The 23,676-nt window shown below is 44.1% G+C and overlaps 1 protein-coding gene across 1 annotated transcript in view; it reads right to left on the bottom strand.

The window, feature by feature from the left end:
* LOC115088251 (E3 ubiquitin-protein ligase RNF19A-like) overlaps positions 1-23,676 on the bottom strand; it is a 122,008-nt gene that overhangs the window by 54,149 nt on the left and 44,183 nt on the right. The window contains exons 3-4 of the mRNA XM_029596346.1: positions 20,453-20,658; positions 17,332-17,482 (exon numbers count right to left, since the gene is read on the bottom strand). Coding sequence (XP_029452206.1) covers positions 17,332-17,482; positions 20,453-20,658 — 357 coding nt within the window. The remainder of the gene's footprint in view (positions 1-17,331; positions 17,483-20,452; positions 20,659-23,676) is intronic.

The raw sequence follows: 23,676 nt of genomic DNA on the forward strand, positions 1-23,676 counted from the left end.
CGGGCTCTGGATCGTGGTGCCGTAAGCCCTTATTCACAGCCACTTGGGGATTTTCTTTACCCTTACTTTATACCTCTCCTACCTTAGTTTGGTCACTGCAGCAACAGTTCTTTGGCAGGCCCTAAATCTGGTCACTATACAAAAAAAGGTCCAGAGATCATCATTTTCCCACCAGAACTATAATATTAAATATAAGAACCGCTTTCTGTTCCATCACTCTCCCAAAAACATGAACAAAACCATCAAAATTATAGAGAGTTACAGATGAAGCAGATAAAACCCAGGTGAAAAAAAAAATATATTCATAAACCCATCAACCTTCAACACAGAAGTATGAGGTTGGTGGAATTCTAATCATCACAAACAAAAAACATTGTGAAAAATGTCTTTTGTATTAAATTATCCAAATATAGCAAATAACACCTATGGTTGGAAGGCTTGTTGCTCCTGCTTACATGTCTCAGTGACAATTAGACACAGTTCCAATATAACGATTTAAATCAACTCTTTAATAAACTGTTTTTATGCCTCACGCCAAATACAAAATTGTGTTCCCGTATTCCACTTCAAGTGCAAAAGTGTCCATTGCTTAAAAGAATGTGTGCATTCAATTCTTCAACACTCCCACTGACTTATTGTTAGAATTCCACTAACCTATTTGCTTCCCTATAGTTTTGATGTTTTGGAGTCATCCTTGAGTGATGATTACACTTCCCTCCCCATGCTTGGGCAGTAAATGGTGGCTCCGTATCCTCCCGACCCCCTTCCCCTCTGGTCCTGGCTGACTCGGGGAGCAGATGACTCGCCTTGGGACTGTCCACATGGCAGTGCGCAGCATTGCTCTTGAGCTGCCAGACTGGCCTTTGAATTTTACACTGTGAGGAGGGTTATGTCCTTACATTAAGACTGGCACCCTTGAAATGAAGCTGAGTTGCATGGCCAGTGTACACACATTAATTCTGAAGACGTCAGTTCTACTCATTGGTATCTTGCACCATTTGAATACATTTGGTGTGTCGATTTCTTTTATTATCTCCAATTACTTTATTTTTCACCCTCCGCCCATTACCCTTATTGGTTAGGCCCAGGTCGTTAGGAAATTTTCGGTGGCCTCAGAGTGCAGTCTGAGGTGCATCCTCAGTGCCACTGGGTACTTATAGGAACCATTAGCCGCATCTGTTTTCCCTCTCTCTCTGGGCCTAAGTGCACCACTTTTGTGCTATTTTTTGTGTAGCATTGTCCATCTATATTCCTTTCTTAATACTGTTACAACTACAAATGTCAGCTCATCCCAAAGCTAAAACACTTTCAGATATGAACAATTCTGCTTACCCTAGTTTTCTGTGAGATGATGTATCCCAGCCTGAACTAGAACATTCTTCTGCCCTAAAGGCAGCAGCTCTGCCACTCAGTCAGAATAGATGATCTTGCTGGCCACTACAGAAACTTGTTTCTTCAGTTGCAGTTGTTATCCTTGCCACTAAATCGGGATACATGATAACTTGCACTGGTTCCTGATATAGCTTGTTTCACATCTCTTCCTTTATCCTCATCTTCACTGAACATAGGCTAGTGGTTCCCAAATTTATCATGGTGACCTCCATTCCCACCTCCCCATACAGCCAATTGAGTTTATAGGATTTTCACAATGAATATATATAGCATCTACTTGGGGTAACATCTCTTTAGACAGTTATGGGCACAGACTAAGTTTCCCGCAGCAGATCAGAGGTAGATTCTGTGGCAAGAGTTGGAAAAATTGTCAGCAAAGTTTCTGAAATTCTGTAGCAAGTATTGGTCAGGACCTGAGATGGAGTCACAAAATCATCAGCTGAAGACAAAAGTGCCTCAAACAGCAATGCTCTTCAGCCACCACCAGCAGCAGCAGCATTAATAGTGGAAGTCGGCATGGGGGCCTGTGAGCCAGCACACACTCACAAGCCCTGCAGCGACCCTGTACTCCCATGAGATTCTGTGGTCATATGACCTGTAGTCATATGAGCTTGCAATAGCTCACTGATTCCGTGCTGACTTTCATTATTAATGCTGCTACCGCTTGCAGATTTTCTTTGAGCTTGGGAGAGGAAGGGAAGGCTGAGTGTGTCACTGCTCCTTTCTCCTCCTCTAACACTGAACATACCCTTGAGAAAAATGCGGCCCTTTTCATCACCCTGCCTTCTTTTCACACCAGCTCTCATCCATTCTTGGCCTAGGTCCTAAAGGAAAATGTTGCTGCTGACCCTGGCCAGGAAGGTGCTTGGAAGAGGGGCTATTTGAAGGGAGAGATAGGATTCAGGAGGGACTTGAGAGCTGGATCAATAGAGAGGGATTGGCTGTGGAGGGTGAGAAATGGGGGGAATGACAGAAGATCAACTGAGGGATGTATGAGAGGAGCTGGTAGTGAGGGCATCAGCTGGTGCTATGAGAGAGAAGAGTTAAAGGGGAGGGAGATAAGGCTGAGAGCTGAAAGGAATGAGGATGAGAATGAGAAGAGATGGGGAATGTGGTGAGGAGGGAATGACAGAAGATCCGATAAGGATTATTAGAAGGTCTTGGGAACAAGAGATGATCAGCTGGAGAGGATATAAAAAGGGCTGGGAGGGGGTTGAGAGAGAGGGGATGGGCTGGGGAGGTGATAGGAACTACGGATATAAGAGGGCATCAGTTGGAGTGGCACAGGTTAAGAGAGGGGATCTGCTGGGGAGGATGGAAGTTGAGCGAAAGGATCAACTGGAGAGGGTGGAGAGTGAGAGAGGGGATCAAATGGGTTGCAGGGAGGGTGAGAAGGCATGATTATTGGAATGGGACTGCATCTCTGCTAATTTGTTGCGGTCGTCTTCTGAGGGTCAAGCAAATTTTCAAGTAGTAAAATGGGATCACATTGGCTAAAAATTTGGGAAGCCCTTTTTAGGAATTTTATGGGTGAGTGATCTAAGGTTTAAGAGAGGGAGATGAAGAGTAGATCTCGGAGATGGGATGAGGTGTGTGAAAGGGGGGAGGATGGGGATGGGAAGAGAAGAAAAGATCCTGCTGAGCAGGTGAGTGGGAGAGGGGGAAGCACATAGGGAGGATGTTCTGAGATCAAAGGAAAGATGAACAAGGGAAATTTCAGGATCAGGGATCAAGAGACAGAGGAAGGATAGGAAGAAAAAAGAAGCTGAGCTGGGAGAAGAGAGAGGGAGGGGAGAAGGAAAAGGATCTGTGATCTGGGCATGTCTGGATGGGGGAGAGGGAGGTATCCCTCTCCTGGTTCTAGTACTGCTCCTCCTCACAAGCCTACATCCTCTTCCCTCCTCACCGCGGTGCGATTTCTCTCCCCATCCGAGATGCTGATCTGCCCTCCTCACCCTCTCTCTCTCTCTCCCAGCAGATTCCTTCTATACCTGAGGAATGGAGGGGCAGCAAGTGTGACACCAATGTTCAAAAAAGGCTCAAGGGGTGACCCAAGCACCATGGACCAGTGAGCCCGACATCGGTGCCAGGTAAAATGATGGAGGCTATTGGTAAGAACAAAATTGCTGGTCATATGGATAAATGTGTTTTAATGGAGAAGAGCCAGCATGGATTTAGCAAAGGGAGGTCGTGCCTTTCTAACCTATCAGAATTCTTTGAAGGTGTGAATAAGAATGTGGATAAAAGTGAGCTGATCAACAGTAATTCGATTTTCAGAAGGCATTTAAAAAAATCCCACGTGTGAATCTTCAGAAAACTAAAAAGTCCTGGGATAGGAGGCCATGTCTTACTATGGATTTGTAAAGATAGGAAACAAAAAGTAGGACTTTGTGGGCAGTTTTCCCAATGGAGAAAGATAAATAGTGGAGTGCTCTACGGATCTGTACTGAGGCCAGTGTTGTTGAACTTATTAAGTAGTGATCTGAAAAAAGGAGAAATGAGTGATCACATTTGCAGATGACATAAAAATAATCAAATGCAAAAATGCAAACAGTCCATGAGGAACTACAGAAGGACCTTGCCAGACTCAGGAACTGGGTATCTAGATGGCAAGCGAAATTTAATGTGCACAAGTGCAAAGTGATGCACATGGGGAAAAATAATCCTAACTATAAGTATTCAATGCTGGGTAATGTATTAAGAATCACTACCTAGGAAAAGGATCTTCAAGTCATTGTGGACAATTTGTTGAAATCTTGAACTCAGTGTGTGGTAGCAGTCAAAAAAGCAAATAGAATCTTAGGAATTATTCAGAAAGGAAACTGTGAATACCAGAATGCCTTTGTATAGCTCTAAGGTGCGACCAGACCTTGATTGGTATGTGCAGTTCTGGTCGCTCCATTTCAAAAAATATATAATGCAACTAGAAAAGGTATAGAGAAGAGCAACAGAAATGATAAAGGGGACCTTATGAAGCCATTAGGTCTCTTTAGCTTAGTGAAGAAAAGACTGAGAGGGGATATGATAAAGGTTTATAAAATCATAAGTGGGTTGGAACAGATAAATAGGGACAGTTATTTACCCTTTCAAATAGTATTAGGACTAGGGACAATCCATGAAACTACTAGGTAGCAGATTTAAAACAAATTGGAGAAAGTATTTTTTCACTCAATGTAAAATTAAGCTGTGGAATTTGTTGCCAGAGGATGTAGTCAGTTCATCTAATATAGCTGACTTTAAAAGAGGTTTGGACAAGTTCCTGGAGGAAAAGATCTTAAACAATTATTAGCCAAGTGGACTCTGTGAAACCCACCACTTATCCCTAGGAATCAGCAACAAGGAATTGTATCTGCTCTTTGGGATCTGTTGAGTACTTCCTAATGGCCTAAATTCACCACTGTCAGAGGCAGGATGCTGGGCTTCATGAACTTTTAGTCTTATCCAGCATGACATATCTTATATTCTTATTCACCCAGTCAATTCTCCAGCCCCGTTTTCATTCCCTCCACCAAGACAATTCCCTCGCACCCCCTAAGCTAATTCCCTCACACATCCTTGCCTCCACCAGGTCCTCTTACTCCTTCCCCTGCTGATCCCCCCTCCCTCAGACTCAGTTACTCTCACTACCAAACCTTATTCATCTTCCCCCATGCTGATCATGCCTCCAAGAGGAGGAGGAGAAGAATGGTGGTGCCTTAGGCCATGTCCTCCTCCTCTGCCGCCTGGATCTCGTATGTTGCGCTTTGACTAGCACTGTTCAATGCACCAATTGAGCCCCAACCAGCAGAGGAGGACAATGTGGCCTGAGACATCTTGGCTATCCTTCTCTTCTTGCCATTTACAGGCCCAACTCCAATTTCCCAACAATGGGGAAAGCTTTGGAGAAGATAGTCTTGAGCCAGCTAAAAGACTTTCTAGAGGAACATAGTATTTTGGACTGAAATCAATGTGGTTTCCCTAGTCATCACAGTACTGAGAGACTTTTAGTATCTGTCACTCATTTTATGTCACGCCAGCTACAAAAAGGTGGAGCTGTTTTCTGGTCTTTCTTGATATTTCCATGGCCTTTGATAGCCTTGACTATTGCATTCTTCTGGACATACTGTCCTCTATAAGAGTTGGAGATAGAGTGGGCAAGTGGTTTAGATCCTTTCTAGCAAATCAACAGCATCAGCTTAGAATAGGTCAGCAGCAAGCCACTTGGAAAACAGCTACCTCAGATGTTCTGTCTTTATCTGCCTTCTTCTCACTATTCAATATTTACCTTCTTCCACTCTGCGCTATTTTGGATCTCTTTGCTATAAACTTTAAAATATATATAGATGACATCCTGTTACTGTTTTCAGTGGGTGATAGCTTAGATTCTGCAATTGACACTCTCCAGAGCTGCTTGCAGACAATCAATAGATGGTCGGGGCATAATAAGCTGTTTCTTAATCCAGTGGTTCCAAAATCTGTCCTGGAGGACCCTCAGCCAGTTGGGTTTGCAAGATATCCACAATGAATATGCATGAGATAAATTTGCATGCACTGCCTCCATACCATAGACATTTTATTTCATGCAAATTCATTGTGGATATCATGCAAACCCAACTGGCTGGGGGTCTTTTAGGACAGGTTTGGGAACCACTGTCTTTATCTAAAACTGAACCTATTTGGGTGGATTGGTTGCCAATACTTGATATCTTGTCGTCTTTGCAGATTGAGGGGGATTTCCCTCCCTTTTTACACATCTATAAGGGACTTGAGGTTTTTAATTGTTTTGTAGTTATTCTTTAAACCACATCCGAGCGCTATCTTTTGAGCAATTTTTTTTTTACAAATTTAGACCCTGATTTACTAAGCTTTTTTCCTATAGACCCAGAATGAGAAAAAGCCCTTAGTAAATCAGATTAATAAGGCCTTTAAGATACATCTTGACAAGTGTTGACTTTCATTCAGTCATACATTCGTTTGTATGACTGGATGGAATAAATGATAGCTTTATGGAGCAATTGGTTCAGGAACCGACGAGAGAGAGAGCAATTTTAGATCTAATTCTCAGTGGAGAACAGGATTTGATGAGAGAGGTAACAGTGGTGGGGCCGCTTGGCAATAGTGATCATAATATGTTCTAGGGATGTGAATCGTTTTCCATATCGTCTTAACGATAGAAATCGTGTGGCAGGGCAAGAAAATCGTCTTAGGCACGATTTTTTAGTTAAAAAATCGTTAAAAATCGTTTTTTCCGATTAGTGCGCACTAACTCGAGTTAGTGCGCACTAACGGGAGTTAGTGCGCACTAACTGAAAATGATACAATTTGACACTTTTCAGGTCAGTTAAGGTCAGTTTAGGAATGAATATGTATTCCTATTGGCTGCCCTCTTATTTATTCATGTTACCAAGTTTCCTACTGACAGTATATGGGGGATGGGAAATGGAAACAGTTGGTAGCTTGACAAAACAAGTAATGTGATCAGTCAATGTGACTAGAACTTGTGCCCTAACCCTGATACCAGGGGTATTGTGATCTTCCTGCACACAGTGCCCTATCCCTATTAATACCAGGAGTGTTGTGATCTTCCTGCACACAGTGCCCTATCCCTAATACCAGGGGTGTTGTGATCTTCCTGCACACAGTGCCCTATTCCTGATACTGGGGGTGTTGTGATCTTCCTGCACACAGTGCCCTATTCCTGATACTGGGGGTGTTGTGATCTTCCTGCACACAGTGCCCTATTCCTGATACCGGGGGTGTTGTGATCTTCTTGCACACATCCCGATATCAGGGATAGGGCACTGCATGCAGGAAGATCACAACACTCCTGGTATTAATAGGGATAGGGCACTGCATGCAGGAAGATCACAACACTCCTGGTATTAATAGGGATAGGGCACTGCATGCAGGAAGATCACAACACCCCTGGTATCAGGGATAGGGCACTGTGTGCAGGAAGATCACAATACCCCGGAGGAGTGAGGGTCAGGCAGCTCCCCCCTGTCTGTGAAGCCAGCCTCTCACTAGTAATGCAGGGAGGGAGCTGTCTCAGACTTCACCATCCTCCCCCCCCCCCTTACCCACACACCATTCACTAGCTGGGACATGGGGGAAGTCAGGAGTGAGGGTCAGGCAGCTCCCCCCTGTCTGTGAAGCCAGCCTCTCACTAGTAATGCAGGGAGGGAGCTGTCTCAGACTTCACCATCCCCCCCCCCCCCTCACCCACACACCATTCACTAGCTGGGACATGGGGGAAGTCAGGAGTGAGGGACAGGCAGCTCCCCCCTGTCTGTGAAGCCAGCCTCTCACTAGTAATGCAGGGAGGGAGCTGTCTCAGACTTCACCATCCTCCCCCCCCCCTCACCCACACACCATTCACTAGCTGGGACATGGGGGAAGTCAGGAGTGAGGGTCAGGCAGTTCCCCCCTGTCTGTGAAGCCAGCCTCTCACTAGTAATGCAGGGAGGGAGCTGTCTCAGACTTCACCATCCTCCCCCCCCCCTCCTCACCCACACACCATTCACTAGCTGGGACATGGGGGAAGTCAGGAGTGAGGGTCAGGCAGCTCCCCCCTGTCTGTGAAGCCAGCCTCTCACTAGTAATGCAGGGAGGGAGCTGTCTCAGACTTCACCATCCTCCCCCCCCCCCCTCACCCACACACCATTCACTAGCTGGGACATGGGGGAAGTCAGGAGTGAGGGTCAGGCAGCTCCCCCCTGTCTGTGAAGCCAGCCTCTCACTAGTAATGCAGGGAGGGAGCTGTCTCAGACTTCACCATCCTCCCCCCCCCCTCACCCACACACCATTCACTAGCTGGGACATGGGGGAAGTCAGGAGTGAGGGTCAGGCAGCTCCCCCCTGTCTGTGAAGCCAGCCTCTCACTAGTAATGCAGGGAGGGAGCTGTCTCAGACTTCACCATCCTCCCCCCCCCCCCTCACCCACACACCATTCACTAGCTGGGACATGGGGGAAGTCAGGAGTGAGGGTCAGGCAGTTCCCCCCTGTCTGTGAAGCCAGCCTCTCACTAGTAATGCAGGGAGGGAGCTGTCTCAGACTTCACCATCCTCCCCCCCCCCCTCACCCACACACCATTCACTAGCTGGGACATGGGGGAAGTCAGGAGTGAGGGTCAGGCAGCTCCCCCCTGTCTGTGAAGCCAGCCTCTCACTAGTAATGCAGGGAGGGAGCTGTCTCAGACTTCACCATCCTCCCCCCCCCCTCACCCACACACCATTCACTAGCTGGGACATGGGGGAAGTCAGGAGTGAGGGTCAGGCAGCTCCCCCCTGTCTGTGAAGCCAGCCTCTCACTAGTAATGCAGGGAGGGAGCTGTCTCAGACTGGTATCAGGGTTAGGGCACTGTGTGCAGGAAGATCACAACACTCCTGGTATTAATAGGGATAGGGCACTGTAAGAGATGACTGTAGTAGATTGAATAAAGATCTGATGTTTCTGCTCTCCTCACACCAAACAAAAACAACACACAAGCAGAGAAGCCCTTCTTACAAAGCTGAGCTAGTGAGTTAAGTAGGAGGAAAAGTAAACATACTGGTGCCAGTGTGGCTACTTAAAAAATACACTTACCAACAATCAATTACATATATTTGAACTGTGTACAGTTCCAGCCAGGACCACCTTTCTAAAATGCACAGTGATTGGCAAATTCAACATGCACTAGCATTTCAGGTGCCTGCTAACAAAAATAATAAACAAACAAGTTCTAGTCACGTGAGTGCTGATCATTACATTACTTTTTTTGTCAAGCTTCCAACTGTTTCCATTTCACATCCCCCCAACCATATTGGTAACATCAATAGATAAGAGCACAGCCAGCCAATAGGAATACATACATACATATTCATTCCTAAGTGACCTTTACTGACCTGGGAAGTGTGAACACTTTGTTTCATTTTCTGTTGGTGTTCGTTAGTTTCCAGTTCCATTTCCCATCCCCCCAACCATCACCTCAGTGGTAACCTTGGTAATATCAATAGATAAGAGGGCAGCCAGCCAATAGGAACACATATTCATTCCTAACTGACCTTCAGTGACCTGGAAAGTGTTTATTTGTATCATTTTCAGTTAGTGCGCACTAAATCGAGTTAGTGCGCACTAACGGGGAGTTAGTGCGCACTAACACGATTTAACGATTTTTAACGATAAATCGTTAGAATTTCTATTGTATCGTGTTCTATAACGATTTAAGACGATATAAACATTATCGGACGATAATTTTAATCGTTGAAAAACGATTCACATCCCTAATATGTTCAAATTTGTTTTACTGGCTGGAAGGGGGACAGTAAGCAAATCCACGGCTCTCGTGCTAAACTTTCAAAAGGGAAACTTTGATAAAATGAGAAAAATATTTAGAAAAAAACTGAAAGGAGCAGCTACAAAAGTAAAAAGTGTGTAAGAGGCGTGGTCATTGTTAAAAAATACCATCCTAGAAGCACAATCCAGATGTATTCCACACATTAAAAAAGGTGGAAAGAAGGCAAAAAGATTACCGGTATGGTTAAAAGGGGAGGTTAAAGAAGCTATTTTAGCCAAAAGATCTTCATTCAAAAATTGGAAGAAGGATCCAACAGAAGAAAATAGGATAATGCATAAACATTGGCAAGTTAAATGTAAAACATTGATAAGACAGGCTAAGAGAGAATTTGAAAAGACGTTGGCTGTAGAGGCAATAACTCACAGTAAAAACTTTTTAAAATATATCCGAAGCAGAAAGCCTGTGAGGGAGTCAGTTGGACCGTTAGATGATCGAGGGGTTAAAGGGGCACTTAGAGAAGATAAAGCCATCGCGGAAAGATTAAATGATTTCTTTTCTTCGGTGTTTACTGAAGAGGATGTTGGGGAGGTACCCGTACTGGAGAAGGTTTTCATGGGTAATGATTCAGATGGACTGAACCAAATCACGGTGAACCTGGAAGATGTGGTAGACCTGATTGACAAACTGAAGAGTAGTAAATCACCTGGACCGGATGGTATTCACCCCAGAGTTCTGAAAGAACTAAAAAATGAAATTTCAGACCTATTAGTAAAAATTTGTAACCTGTCATTAAAATCATCCATTGTACCTGAAGACTGGAGGATAGCTAATGTAACCCCCATATTTAAAAAGGGCTCCAGGGGTGATCCGGGAAACTACAGACCGATTAGCCTGACTTCAGTGCCAGGAAAAATAGTGGAAAGTATTCTAAACATCAAAATCACAGAAATATAGAAAGACATGGTTTAATGGAACAAAGTCAGCATGGCTTTACCCAAGGCAAGTCTTGCCTCACAAATCTGCTCCACTTTTTTGAAGGAGTTAATAAACATGTGGATAAAGGTGAACCTGTAGATGTAGTGTACTTGGATTTTCAGAAGGCATTTGATAAAGCTCCTCATGAGAGGCTTCTAGGAAAAATAAAAAGTCATGGGATAGGTGGCGATATCCTTTCATGGATTACAAACTGGCTAAAAGACAGGAAACAAAGAGTAGGATTAAATGGATAATTTTCTCAGTGGAAGGGTGTGGGCAGTGGAGTGCTTCAGGGATCTGTATTGGGTCCCTTACTTTTCAATATATTTATAAATGATCTGGAAAGAAATAAGACAAGTGTAATCAAATTTGCAGATGATACAAAATTGTTCAGAGTAGTTAAATAACAAGCAGATTGTGATAAATTGCAGGAAGAACTTGTGAGGCTGGAAAATTGGGCATCAAAATGGCAGATGAAATTTAATGTGGACAAGTTCAAGAAGATGCATATAGGGAAAAATAACCCATGCTATAGTTACACAATGTTAGGTTCCATATTAGGTGCTACTACCCAAGAAAGAGATCTAGGCGTCATAGTGGATAACACATTGAAATCGTCTGTTCAGTGTGCTGCGGCAGTCAAAAAAGCAAACAATGTTGGGAGTTATTAGAAAGGGAATGGTGAATAAAAAGGAAAATGTAATAATGCCTCTGTATTGCTCCATGGTGAGACCGCACCTTGAATACTGTGTACAATTCTGGTCGCCGCATCTCAAAAAAGATATAATTGCGATGGAGAAGGTACAGAGAAGGGCGACCAAAATGATAAAGGGAATGGAACAGCTCCCCTATGAGGAAAGACTAAAGAGGTTAGGACTGTTCAGCTTGGAGAAGAGACGACTGAGGGGGGATATGATAGAGGTGTTTAAAATCATGAGAGGTCTAGAATGGGTAGATGTGAATCGTTTTTTTACTCTTTCGGATAATAAAAAAGACTAGGGGGCACTCCATGAAGTTAGCATGTGGCATATTTAAAACTAATCGGAGAAAGTTCTTTTTCACTCAATGCACAATTAAACTCTGGAATTTGTTGCCAGAAGATGTGGTTAGTGCAGTTAGTATAGCTGTGTTTAAAAAAGGATTGGATAAGTTCTTGGAGAAGAAGTCCATTAACGGCTATTAATCAAGTTTACTTAGGAATAGCCACTGTTATTAATTGCATCAGTAGCATGGGATCTTCTTAGTGTTGGGTAATTGCCAGGTTATTGTGGCCTGGTTTGGCCTCTGTTGGAAACAGGATGCTGGGCTTGATGGACCCTTGGTCTGACCCAGCATGGCAATTTCTTATGTTCTTATGTTCAGTTTTTAAGCCTCTCAGTGGTGAATATCCTCTTTATCTTGGAGACCGTCTTCTACCTTACAAGCCCTACCAACTATTGCATTCTGCACAAAAGTGCCTTCTGTGTTTGCCTTCCATAAAGGAGGCCCATCTTCAGGCCACTCATTGTCATGCCTTTTCTGTGGTGGGGCCATCTCTGTGGAATGACTTTGAGTTCATGGGATGAGCAACCTTAAGGATTTCTATAAAACACTGAAGGTGTAATCTGTTTCAGCAAGCTTATTAATAAGGTTGTTACTGTACTCTTCTTTTTATTTGCTTGACTTTTTAAAGCTTTTATGTAATTTACTGAAAAATATTGTTTGTGTATGCTTGTATTGTTTTGTAATTTGCTTTTTATAATTTGTTTTATGTATATATAGTATGCAATCCACTTACAATGGATATTCTAATATAAGCAATTTAAAATAAATAAATGAATAAGATTCTGCAACCATTGCTATGGCCTCTGAATCACAGGCAAACAGCGGTCCTGGCTATAGGGTTCTTTTATACTTCAGTTGTAGAATTGGATCTCAGTGGTAATTCACTGCAAAGGACAATCTCCTTTTTGTGGCTATGAGTGCAAAACCTGTTAAAGAACACCAAATTTCAATCGAATGCACTATAGGAATGGTATCAGTTTGTCTGTCTTTATTATCCATAAACTATTTACATGGCCTGCGGTTGCTTCCACAGGTACATTGTTTCAAGTTCCCAACTTCTATGTAGAGCAGTGGTCCCCAAACCTTTCAGGAAAAGTGCCACAGAGGACATTTCAAATCACTGAGCGGGACAGAGGGGGGTTTCTCTTGGATTTTGTGTCAGGGGGACTCTTATCTGGCCCCTTTGTTGATCTGAAATGCTGAGAAAGGGGGAAAGCAGAGGGAAAGGTCCCCAGGAATGTCAATAATATTTATGAAGATGGCAATTGTGCCACATGCCCAGGGACCCTGCACTTCTGCCATGAGCTGCAGGGGTGAGTATGTCTGGTGCATTCCCTTTCCCACCCCATCCTCTCCCTTCCCTTTCGCTGACTTCCTCTCGCCTCTTACCCCACTCCTTCCCTCCCACTCTTCACTTGCTCTCGTTCCATTCTTTCCCCTCCCTTCTCTCTTGTTCCCCCCTTCCTTCCAACTCATTTCCCATCCCCTTCTCTTACTCTCACTTTTCTCCTACCTCCCTTAACTTAATTTTACCTCATTCCCTGTCCTTCCCTCTTACTCTCACCCCACTCCCTCCCACCCTTCTCTTGCTCTCACACCATCCCTTTCACTTTCATCCTAATCCATCCCGCCCTTCACATGCTCTCACACATCCCTCCCTTCATTCTCACCCCACTCTCTCCCACTCTTCACTTGCTCTCACACCAACCCATTCTCCCTTCACTTTCTCTCTTCCCATCCCCCATCTCACCTTCCTTCTCCGCCTCCCTTTCATCTCCCTTTCTTTCATTCACCTCTAGCTATCCTTCTGCCGATTGATCACCCCCTGTTTGCAGTGACACAGTCCTCAGACTCCTCTCTCGCTGGCGGGGCCTGGCGGCTTCCTCACCAGCGGCTGTCTGCGGCACCACAGCCCTCCGGTTCTTGTCTCACTAGCCTTTCTGCTGCACTGCCACTGTCACCAAAGCGCCTACGGAGAAAAGAACTCCATCCTCACAGAACAAAAATAGTTCTGGGGGCTGGATCCAGCCACCATAGGGAAAAGTATGGTGGGCTGGAAAACTGAGCTCTCCGGGCCAGATCCAGCCTGCAGGCCATAGTTTGGGGACCCCTGATGTAGAACAATTGAGCTGTATTACAGAATTTAATTGGGAGCTCCACAAGTACCATACCAGCACCCATTTGCTCCTTTGCATCCTGGATTTCAAGTTAGGCCATTCTTTTCTCCTGTGGGAAGAACCCATGGTACTCGTACGTTTCAGGTATGCCTTCACTATGATACTCCTTTTATGAGTATTTCACCTGGGGGTCTTGCGTATAATCGTCCCAGAAGCATTCAGTCACTCAGAAAAAGAGCTAGGTCTCTCTCCCCTATCCTTCTCTTTCGCTACAGCAGAACTCTGTTAGCAGGCCAGTAACTCGGTGCAGCATATACAGATCGCTCCTGTCTAGATCACTGGCAGTCCCTGCACAGGGCTGATTGGGACATACCAAAGTAAACAGAAGTTAATGTGCATGAGACAAATTTGTATATACTGGGTCTCCACTGTATGCAAATTTCTCTAATGCATATTCAGTGTTGATTGCCTAAAAATCCAATTGGCCGTGAGGTCACTAGGACAGGTGTGGGAACCGCTAGCTAGGAATTGCTCTAGATTCTAATTATTTGGCTTTTAATTTATTTTTCTATGCTCAAGTCTCACAGGTACCAGCTTTATGCCATCTCAATAAATTTACAAATACCTTTCTTTTGAGGTACGGCATAGTTAGACTCCTGCCTTAGTCATACTAAGATTAAACTATACAAATATATATGAGACCACCATTAAACTACTTCAGTTCCAAATTAGTAGTAGTTGGAACTACTTCAGTTCCAAATTAGCCTTCTCATTTTAGCCACTCGCATCCTCTTTTTTAGGAAACTCACAAGCTATTTCATCCAGAGTCTGTTTCATAACAATGGGTTGCCCACAGTACTACCATATGTCAGTGGTTCTCAACCCATTTCTCAAAGATCTGCCCGGCCATTCTGGTTTTCAGGATATCCAAAATAAGTAAGTGTAAAGACACCATGGGGATCTTCACTAGCAGGTGGCTCAAGTAATAGGGCCCATTACAGAAGTCTGAGGAGAGCATACCATTTCATCCTAGCACCCCCTTCAGAGGCTGCTACAATGGAAGGCTCTTATCTCTTTGTTCAAGAGTGAGTGACTCCGGGGACCAGTGAGAGATTCTGTGCTAGAATCTGAAGGAAAAGGACCTATTTTGTTGGATCCCCCATCAAGGCCGGAGCTTCCATTAGGCAAACTAGGTAGTTGCCTAGAACGCCAAGATTTGGGGGGCAGCAAAATCCTCCCAGTGTGCAATCCAGAGGGGTGTGCTGTACCAGAGCCAATATCGTCAAAGAAGGAAGCACTGTGCTGGAGCCACTTCCATCAGTAGTTACATTGGGGGAGGAGGGATAAATAGCCAAAGGTTTACCTAGAGTTGCCAAATATGCACTGGTCCTGTCCCCTATCGCTGCTCAATGTTGGATGCAGCCCCTGTGCTGAGGAAACATAGAAAGCCACATTTTTCTGACTCACATTCCAGTGATTGGATTGTGGTAGTTCTTTGTTTTGAATATTGAGTGATATTTTGATTTCGGGAGGTTGTTTTCAATCCACTCTTTTTTTTTTTTTCAATTTTGCTTTTTGATACTTCCGAACAGATTACATTCAGATACCATGAGAATTTCCCTAACCCCCAGAAGGCTTACAATCTAAGGCCTGGATTCACCATTCTATCGCAGAATGGTGAATCCAGCAAAAACTGGGGGCAGGGGGGCGAAGGGGGGGGGGCGGGCATGCGAAAGCTGGCAGCCTTCGCACCACCACGGTGTTTTCGCTGCCAGCTTTCGCACCCAACAGCGCCACCGTGAAAGGTGGTGCTATTGGGCGCGCTACTGGCGATGATAACGTTACTTACCTTAGCGCTGCCAGTGAAGACACCGCCGAGTCCGCCTCCTCGCCACCCCGACTCCTCCCCTCGCCACCCCAACTCCGCCCCCAGCATGCTATCACAAGTGAAAAGGGCTTTTTCGCGTGAGGTAGAGGCTTATTGCACACGATAAGCATTTGAAAATGACCCCCTACGTTTGTAGATGAGGCAATGGAGGGTAAAGTGACTTGCTCAATATCACAAGGAGTGATAATGGGAACTGAACCCTGATTTCCCTGGTTCGTAGTCTCTAACGCCTCCACTCCCACTTCCTGCCCAAGAGAAGAACAGGGAAAGAGGAGGATTTTGCTTTCCCTGATGTGTGATTTTTGGGATCTTCCAGCCGGAAAGATCCTTTGCAATTTATGAGAAGGGAATTGGGAGTGTGAAGGAGGGCATCTGGAGTGAAAACAGGAGAGACTGGAGCCAGGAGTCTTTACCCCAGGAGAACAGGACAGAAATGAGTGGAGTTTGTGGAGTCAAGCAGTGGTCCACAGGTAGTTTTGGAAAGGGAGAGCTATAGAACAACCCATTCCACCCTGGGCATCTTATTTTCCACCTCCTTGGAAGAGAAGGAACCCTGAGACAAATACCAAGGAACACATACACAGATAACGTTTGGGACTAGAGTTTGTGACTGATCATACATGTAACTAGAAGAAAGTGTGTTTGGTGCCAATTGATTACAATAGACCAAGTCTGCCAGTAAACTTTTATTTTGGAACACCCAACCCAAGTGTCCAGTTTGGTTTGTTTGGCATAGGTGATCTTAGATTTTTGCACAATGCTCTGGACCCTGGAGGTATATCCTCCCCTCCCCCCCCCCCCCCCCCCCCCCCCCCCCCTCAATTTGGAGAATCCATAACAGGGTTTGGAGAGACTTGGCCCTGATTAAGATCCCATCCATTGCAATCACCACTATCTCAACATATACATATGACATAAATATTTTCATGTACTGTCTCTGCGTTGCAGATATCCTGAAAACAAGACTGTCTGGGGGATTCCTAAGGCTGTTAGCTTCATTTATTTATTTCTGCTATTGATGAGGTATAAGTCTGCAGAAATATCTTTTTAGACCTAAAACAACTGGGTGAGATGCCTGGGTAAACTGGGGGAAGTGCAGGCTAAAGAACCAGAGGGGTCTGGATGACATTGAGACAGACTGGGCAAACTGGTGGACTAATTGGTAAAACTGGGATTATCCTTCATGAGTGGGTTGAGGACCACTGCTTTACATTGTCTTCACGTATTTGTTACCTATTGCACTACTATCCCAGAATCTCCTACTTCTCAGCCTAGCCAAATTTCTAAGTGATGAACTATAGCTTGGTATGTTCCACCTTATTTACCTTCTGCTGTAAAATAAGCTACTTAAGCAATAAGAATTGACATTGTGGCCTTTAATTAGTTTAATAAGCACCAACAGTGATTACTAAGAGCCCAAGCAAAAGGGAAAATTGAGTGGCTAGGGCTGCGTGACCTTATACTATGTTAGAATAAAGATCTTTTATTGCGTTATCATCTCAATGTTCTTTTGGAGTTTGGACACCTTGTACTCAGCATGGGACTGTACACCACCCACAACCTTGTGATCGTTCTACTGGTGTCTTTCTCTCTATTTTTATTTTGAACGGGGCTTGGTATATACCTGTGCCTGGTGCCATGCTTACAACATAGTTCATACCTGAGGAAATGGACGTCTGTGATCTCTTTCAGACACAACCAACAAAAGAGGCAGCCGCATACGGTGCAGTTCATTCGGTTACAGCTCCCATCTTTAACCTTCATGATGAAGGCCCCACAGCGAGGACAAACTTTAATGTCATTGACATCTACTGCTGGTGAAAAACAAGGACCCTTTATTAGTGCTCCTCAATTCTTCTTTCTTGCCCCCTTGACAAACTACACTTTCTTCAGGCCAACCTGGTGGCTCGGGGGAGGTGTGGAAGAGCTATTCATTAAGCAGAAGTGACACCTAATAGATGAATATGTCTAGGGTCTATGATTGCTGGCTTCTGGAAGGCGCCCTGGACTGGTGCATGATCCACAGCAGAGGACTGTCATTGCAATGACCGGGCTAGGTGAGTTGGGAGGAGGATATAAACACAGAGAAAATATCCCCAGGTAAATCCCAAGCTCTAAATGAGCTGGAAGCCCAAAGCAGCAGAAGGAACCCTCAGGGTCAAATGTAAAAGACGATACATACTTCCACAGAACTAGTGGCCATCCCACCCCTTCCCCAATCACATCTACACTAAGGGATGAATATTAAAAGAGTTGCTTGTGTTAAAAGGCCCATATAAGCAAGATTCTGGGCTAAGCATGAGCAACTTGTATTTTAAAAGGGGAATAAAAGGGGTGGAGTCAGGGACAGGGGCGTTCTGGGGCGGAACCAACATTTAGGTGCACAAATCCATATTTTAAATCTGGTGGCCGTAGCGCGCAGCAGGCTGTTAGCTTCGTATATATTTACTTCTGCTCTTGATGAGGTGTAATTCTGCAGAAATCTTTTTAGTTCTAAATCAACTGGGTGAAGTTCTAAATCAACTGGGTGAAGGGTCTGGGTAAACTGGGGGGAGGCTGAATCTCCAGACGGGTCTGGAAGACTTTGAGAGAGACTGGGCAAAGTGGTGGACTAATTGGTAAAACTGGGATTGTCCTTCATAAGTTATAATATGTTATAATTGTTTTTTGTAAAATAGGGCGGACTACGCCCTATTCCCTTGGTTATCTGGAAACCGATGTGATATCTCGATTGAATGTCGGTATATAAAAGAAATAAATAATAATAAATAATAATAAGTATATTTTAAAATCCACTTAGTGTGTGCATCAAAGCCGACAAAGTCCTAAGGAAGATATATATATATGCAAACTACATTTGCTTGTCTAAGCACTTAATATTAGAAGCACACACACACACACACACACACACACACACACACACGCTTCACATTATTTAAATCCTACATGTGCATATAAGGGCCCCTGCATGCTTGTTTTAAAGTTACCCTCTAATAGTAGGAATAGACCTGAATGCCACTCACACTTGCTAACGGGAAAAGACATGGACTCCTTGTCCTTTCAATAAAGCAGCAAAGATGGACTGGGATTGTTAAGGGGGGGCAGTCCAATTGGGAACCTGCTCTAAGTAAGATAACATGTGTGAGAGAATAAAGAAGCAGGGCACTGAAACCTAGGGTCCGCTAGAAAAAGCTGCTGCATGAGACATTTTGAACCATGTGTGGTAGAAAGGAGGGGCAGGGATTTTTTACATTCTATTGAAATCCCCTAAACTCATTTCATTCTTTTCCAGGACTGGGCAAAAAATGTAGGACTGTTCTTCCAACTGAAAGACAGTTGGCCACCCTGGCGCAGGAGAGATTGTCTGGGATTGTTAATGTGAGTGAGATGATCTTGCCCCTTAAAAATTCACATGAATCAGTGCAAAAGGCTTGCAGCTCAATCAGAACCGACCTCTGCTTGGCCATGGTGCCATGAGTCCACATTTTGCAATTGCCCAGCATTTATTCCTCTATTTTATATACCCTCAGCTTAACCCAGTCACAGTAGATGGGATCCACAAACTGCATCTCCTTCCAAAGCCTGGATAACATGGTCCCTAAATTTGGTCACCGGGTGTTGCTGTTGCACTATGACTGAGAATCCCTCCCCTACGTCCACAGCATCCCCAGCTCATCCAAGGAGCAGAAGACCTGAATTGGGAATGTAAGCCATGTCCTCCACGTGGCAGTGCACAAGGTTGACCCTGAGCCTCCTGGCTGGCCCAGCCTCATATATTCTTAATACAGGACCAGCAAGGCAACGGGAGCATGTTCTGACAGGCAGAAGATGCAATTACCAGTCAGGAGAGAGGACAGCAACGGCTCTTTCTAACATTCTCAGCTATTTATTTATGCTATTTATTTAAAAAGATTTAAATCCCACTCACTCTAAAGCTCCCAGATGTGAACAATAAACCTACACAAAATCATGTGACATAAACAGTTTGACATGAGAAACATAACAAATAAAAATAGAAACACCATCAAGAGATTTGATAAAATCCTTTCAAGCGATAAACTACCCAGTGGAGAAAAACATTAACAAAAAATAAGTCAACGGCGAGTTTAAACAGTCAGAAAGACAACAAAGAATTTAAATAAAAAGTGAATCCACAAGCAAGCTAACTCACATGAGCTTAATGGCATCTCTGCAATCTGTCATGATTACAAATGCTTCTCTCACGTAGTCTTATCAGTAACGTAGAATCTGCACTGCAGTATTAATAGGCATGTACATTATATACTGTGTAGTGGTTCTAGACATGATCTGCAGGGCTGGTGCTTCCATTAGGCAAACTAGGTGGTCGCTTAGAGCGCCATCATTTTGAGGGCGGCAAAATCCCACTAGCACAAGGCCCAGAGTGGTGCTTCACTAGAGCCAATATCAAAGATGGAAGCATTACCCTGAAGCCACTGCCACCAGTAGACGGGTGTGCTGTGTTGGAGATGCTGGCAGTAGGTAAGTTGGGGGAGGGTGCATGACCAGAAGTTCACTTAAGGCGCCAAATGCTTTTGCACCAGCCTTGAAGATCTACTGCATATTTTGTAATACGTATTAATTCCAGTATAGTGCTCATATAACAATTTTGTGCTCTCCAAAGAGCTGTGTCTGTCAGGGCTGCAATGCTGAAGACAGATGTGATTATTATTAATATCGGGTTGGAGTGATGCCTTTATCTCTGTCATACCCAAGACAAGGGGCATCATTTACAAATGCTTCCCGTGTGATCTCTTACTTACCATGGCCAGGTTCTTCGCTGAGAACGAGGAGTGCGGAAGGTTCAGTCACACCGGGGGTTTTCTGAGACCATTGTCTCCATGCCTGCTCGCATGTCTCATTCGGATGCCACAGCTGCCGGCAGTGGTAACAGAACTCCGTTCCACAGCTTTTCCGACCGCAGGACAGCCGGGGACATTCGGCACAGCCATAAGCAATGACCGCATAGCTGAAGAAAGATCACAAGGGTCAGTACAGATCATTTGAAAGTTTAAAGAGGTCTTTAGTTCAGAAACATCTTACAAAAGTTATATATGTGTTTACATGAAATAAGTGTTATTATCTTATCTCGCCCTACTGTAACTCCCTTCTATGTAACTCTGTCACATCTGCCACAGGAATGCTGTACATGCATAGAGCATGCATGGCCTTATGATGGACTGGGCATGTGATGCCATTCCTGTTTCTTTCTTGGACGAAAAGCCAACTCAAGACTTGGCTTTTCGTCCAAGCCTTCCCTCAAGCCTAACATCGCAACAGTTCTTTCAGTTAGCCCAATAGTCTAAATGACCGACACAGCCATTGTATAGTCATACGTTTTTCTTTCTCCAGTTTCTTCTGTCCTTTATTTCCTGGCTACCCTAGCCCCCAAGTTCATTCTCCCTGTTATTTGTATCTGCGCTTCGGCCTTCCTGTTATATGGTTTTTTGTTAAGTTAACCCCTAAGTTTGATGTAAACCGGCCTGATATGAAGCTTGTCATGAAGTTCGGTATAGAAAAATGTTAAATAAATAAAATAAATAAATGTTTCAGCCTGATACATTCTGGCACTTGCTACAATTGTTTCAAACAGAATTAAATAAAAAAAAAGAAAATGGCATGAAACCCTGCAAACTCCATGCCTTGTAACTTCTACTAGGACTTTATTTACTTATTACAAGGATTTATTACTCTGTCTCTTAGGAGAGAGTACTCAGAGCGAGGTACAGGGTTATGGAGTGGTTTATAGCCATAAGACAGAGAAGACAAAATAACAAAAAGGAACCTACAGTTATCTACAAGGAAAAGACAATCAGCAGAAAATGATCATATTTATGCTCTTCTGTTAATCTGGTATACATTATCCAATGCAGACAATGTGAAGAGGGATGCCACACTGGTGAAACAGGTCAGAGGTCTGAACAAACCTCCGCAAAACAGCAGACACTGCATCCCTGTAGGGCAGAGCTTTCCAAACTTTTCATGTTGGTGACACACTTTTTAGACAAACATAATTTCACGACACGGTAATTCAGTCTACTAGTAAACCAGAGGTTAAAGGTTAAACGAACGAAACATATTTCGACAATTTATGTATGTTTCCTTAAATATATACATAAATAAAATGTTTCACGACACAACCTATCTCATGAAAACCTTAAATTTATATTAAAAATATATATTCCAAGATTCATGTTATTGTTATAATTTATGAGAAACAATAATAAAACAAATTGTCTGTCCCCCACACACTCATCTCTCTCCTCCCCCCAGCACATGTCTGGCCCCCACACACTCATATCTCTCCCCCTCAAGCACATGTCTGTCCCCCCAGCACGTTTGCCCCCCACTCACTCATCTCTCTCTCCCCAGCACATGTCTGGCCCCCCACACTCATGTACCTCGTCTTTTTGATTGTTGCCAGTTAAGTGCTTCACTCCCTTCCATGATCACCAGACACTGCTGCTTGCAGTCAGTACTCCTCATGGCCAGGCCTCATCGGCAGCAGCAGCCAATACAAGGATGGCTGGGCTCGTTCCACCCACCAAGCCCCCCAAAAAAACGCGATTGACAGCAAAAATCACCCAATAATAAGCAACCCATAAACTGAAAAAAAAAAGTGAATCTCTAGAAAAAAAAAGCCCAAACTCGCATCAGAGTTGACCGGGCTTGCGCGACACACCTGCACACTGCAGGCGACACACTAACGTGTCCCGACACACAGTTTGGAAAGCTCTGCTGTAGGGGAATACTTTTGCAGGCCAGACCACTGCATCAATGATCAGATGATTGGGACGCTGAAAGGGAACTTTAAAACTACCTAGCGCAACATAAGACATTTAAATTAAAGTGGACATGGAGTGGGAGTGATGTCATCGACGAGATGGCTGACCAGTCCATGCAGGAACTGACACATTTGCATATAAAATGACATCATCTGAACTGAAGCACTAATTAGCAGAAGGCCCAGTGATACAGAGAGGGTATAGCTACTAATGATAAGTCTAGTAAATGTAATTCACTAACAGCACGTCTGTGGGACTGGTATTCAATCTTAAATGCTGCTTCAGTTCTTATGGAACACTACTTTACTTTGCTGGCCCACTAACAAATTTTAAAACACATGAAGCCAAACAAAATGGACCCAGGTATCTCTCTGACAAAGGTTTTTGCTCATCCTACTGAATTCTTCAAAGTATCCCTATGTAAATTGTCAAATCTCAGCTCATTCTGTGAACAGAGAAATGACAGAAGTCGAGTGGCACCTTATAGACTAGGCAATTTATTAAAGCGTGATCCTTTGAGGGCAGTGTCCATATCATCAGATCACAGAGAGACAGACACCATCTCTCCATAAGGCATTCCTGCTTTACTTCATACAAGAACACATTTAAAAAATGGGCAATTTAAAACAGCATCTCTGGACAGGAAATGGAGATGAAATGATGAATGGTGGGAGGTCACTGATGCTGACAGGAGGAAGCATGGAGAGCTTGGGCCAGAAGAGTGCTGAGGCAGAAAAGGCACAGTAAACATAACTGATTATTACTAAAGCAAAAATGATTTCCTGCTTTAAAGACTTAAAAGCAAAGTCAGTCAAATCAGAGGCGCAGGAGACAGTTTCCAAGATTGTCCACGTTGTTTCTCAGCTCAGTAGCAATCTGGAGGAAATAGAAAAGAGAAGGAGATAAACCCTAAAATTCATAAAAGACTGGATAAATTAGAAACAGGGAAATATGAGCTAAAGGAAAAATGGGAGAACTTGGAAAACCAGGCTCAGAGAAATAATTTGAGCTTTTGGGGGGAGGAACCTGAGAGCTATGAGTACACAGACTGTGTGGATGTGATATAGAAACTCTGCTGAGCCATTTTAAATCCAGGACGTGATATAGCTGAAAATTTCACTTTGAAGGCACATAGGGGCAGATTTTCAAAGGGGTACGCGCGTACCCCACGAAAACCTGCCCCAAGCTCCCCCTGCGCGCGC

This window comes from Rhinatrema bivittatum, chromosome 3, assembly GCF_901001135.1.
Source record: "Rhinatrema bivittatum chromosome 3, aRhiBiv1.1, whole genome shotgun sequence".
NCBI lineage: Eukaryota > Metazoa > Chordata > Amphibia > Gymnophiona > Rhinatrematidae > Rhinatrema > Rhinatrema bivittatum.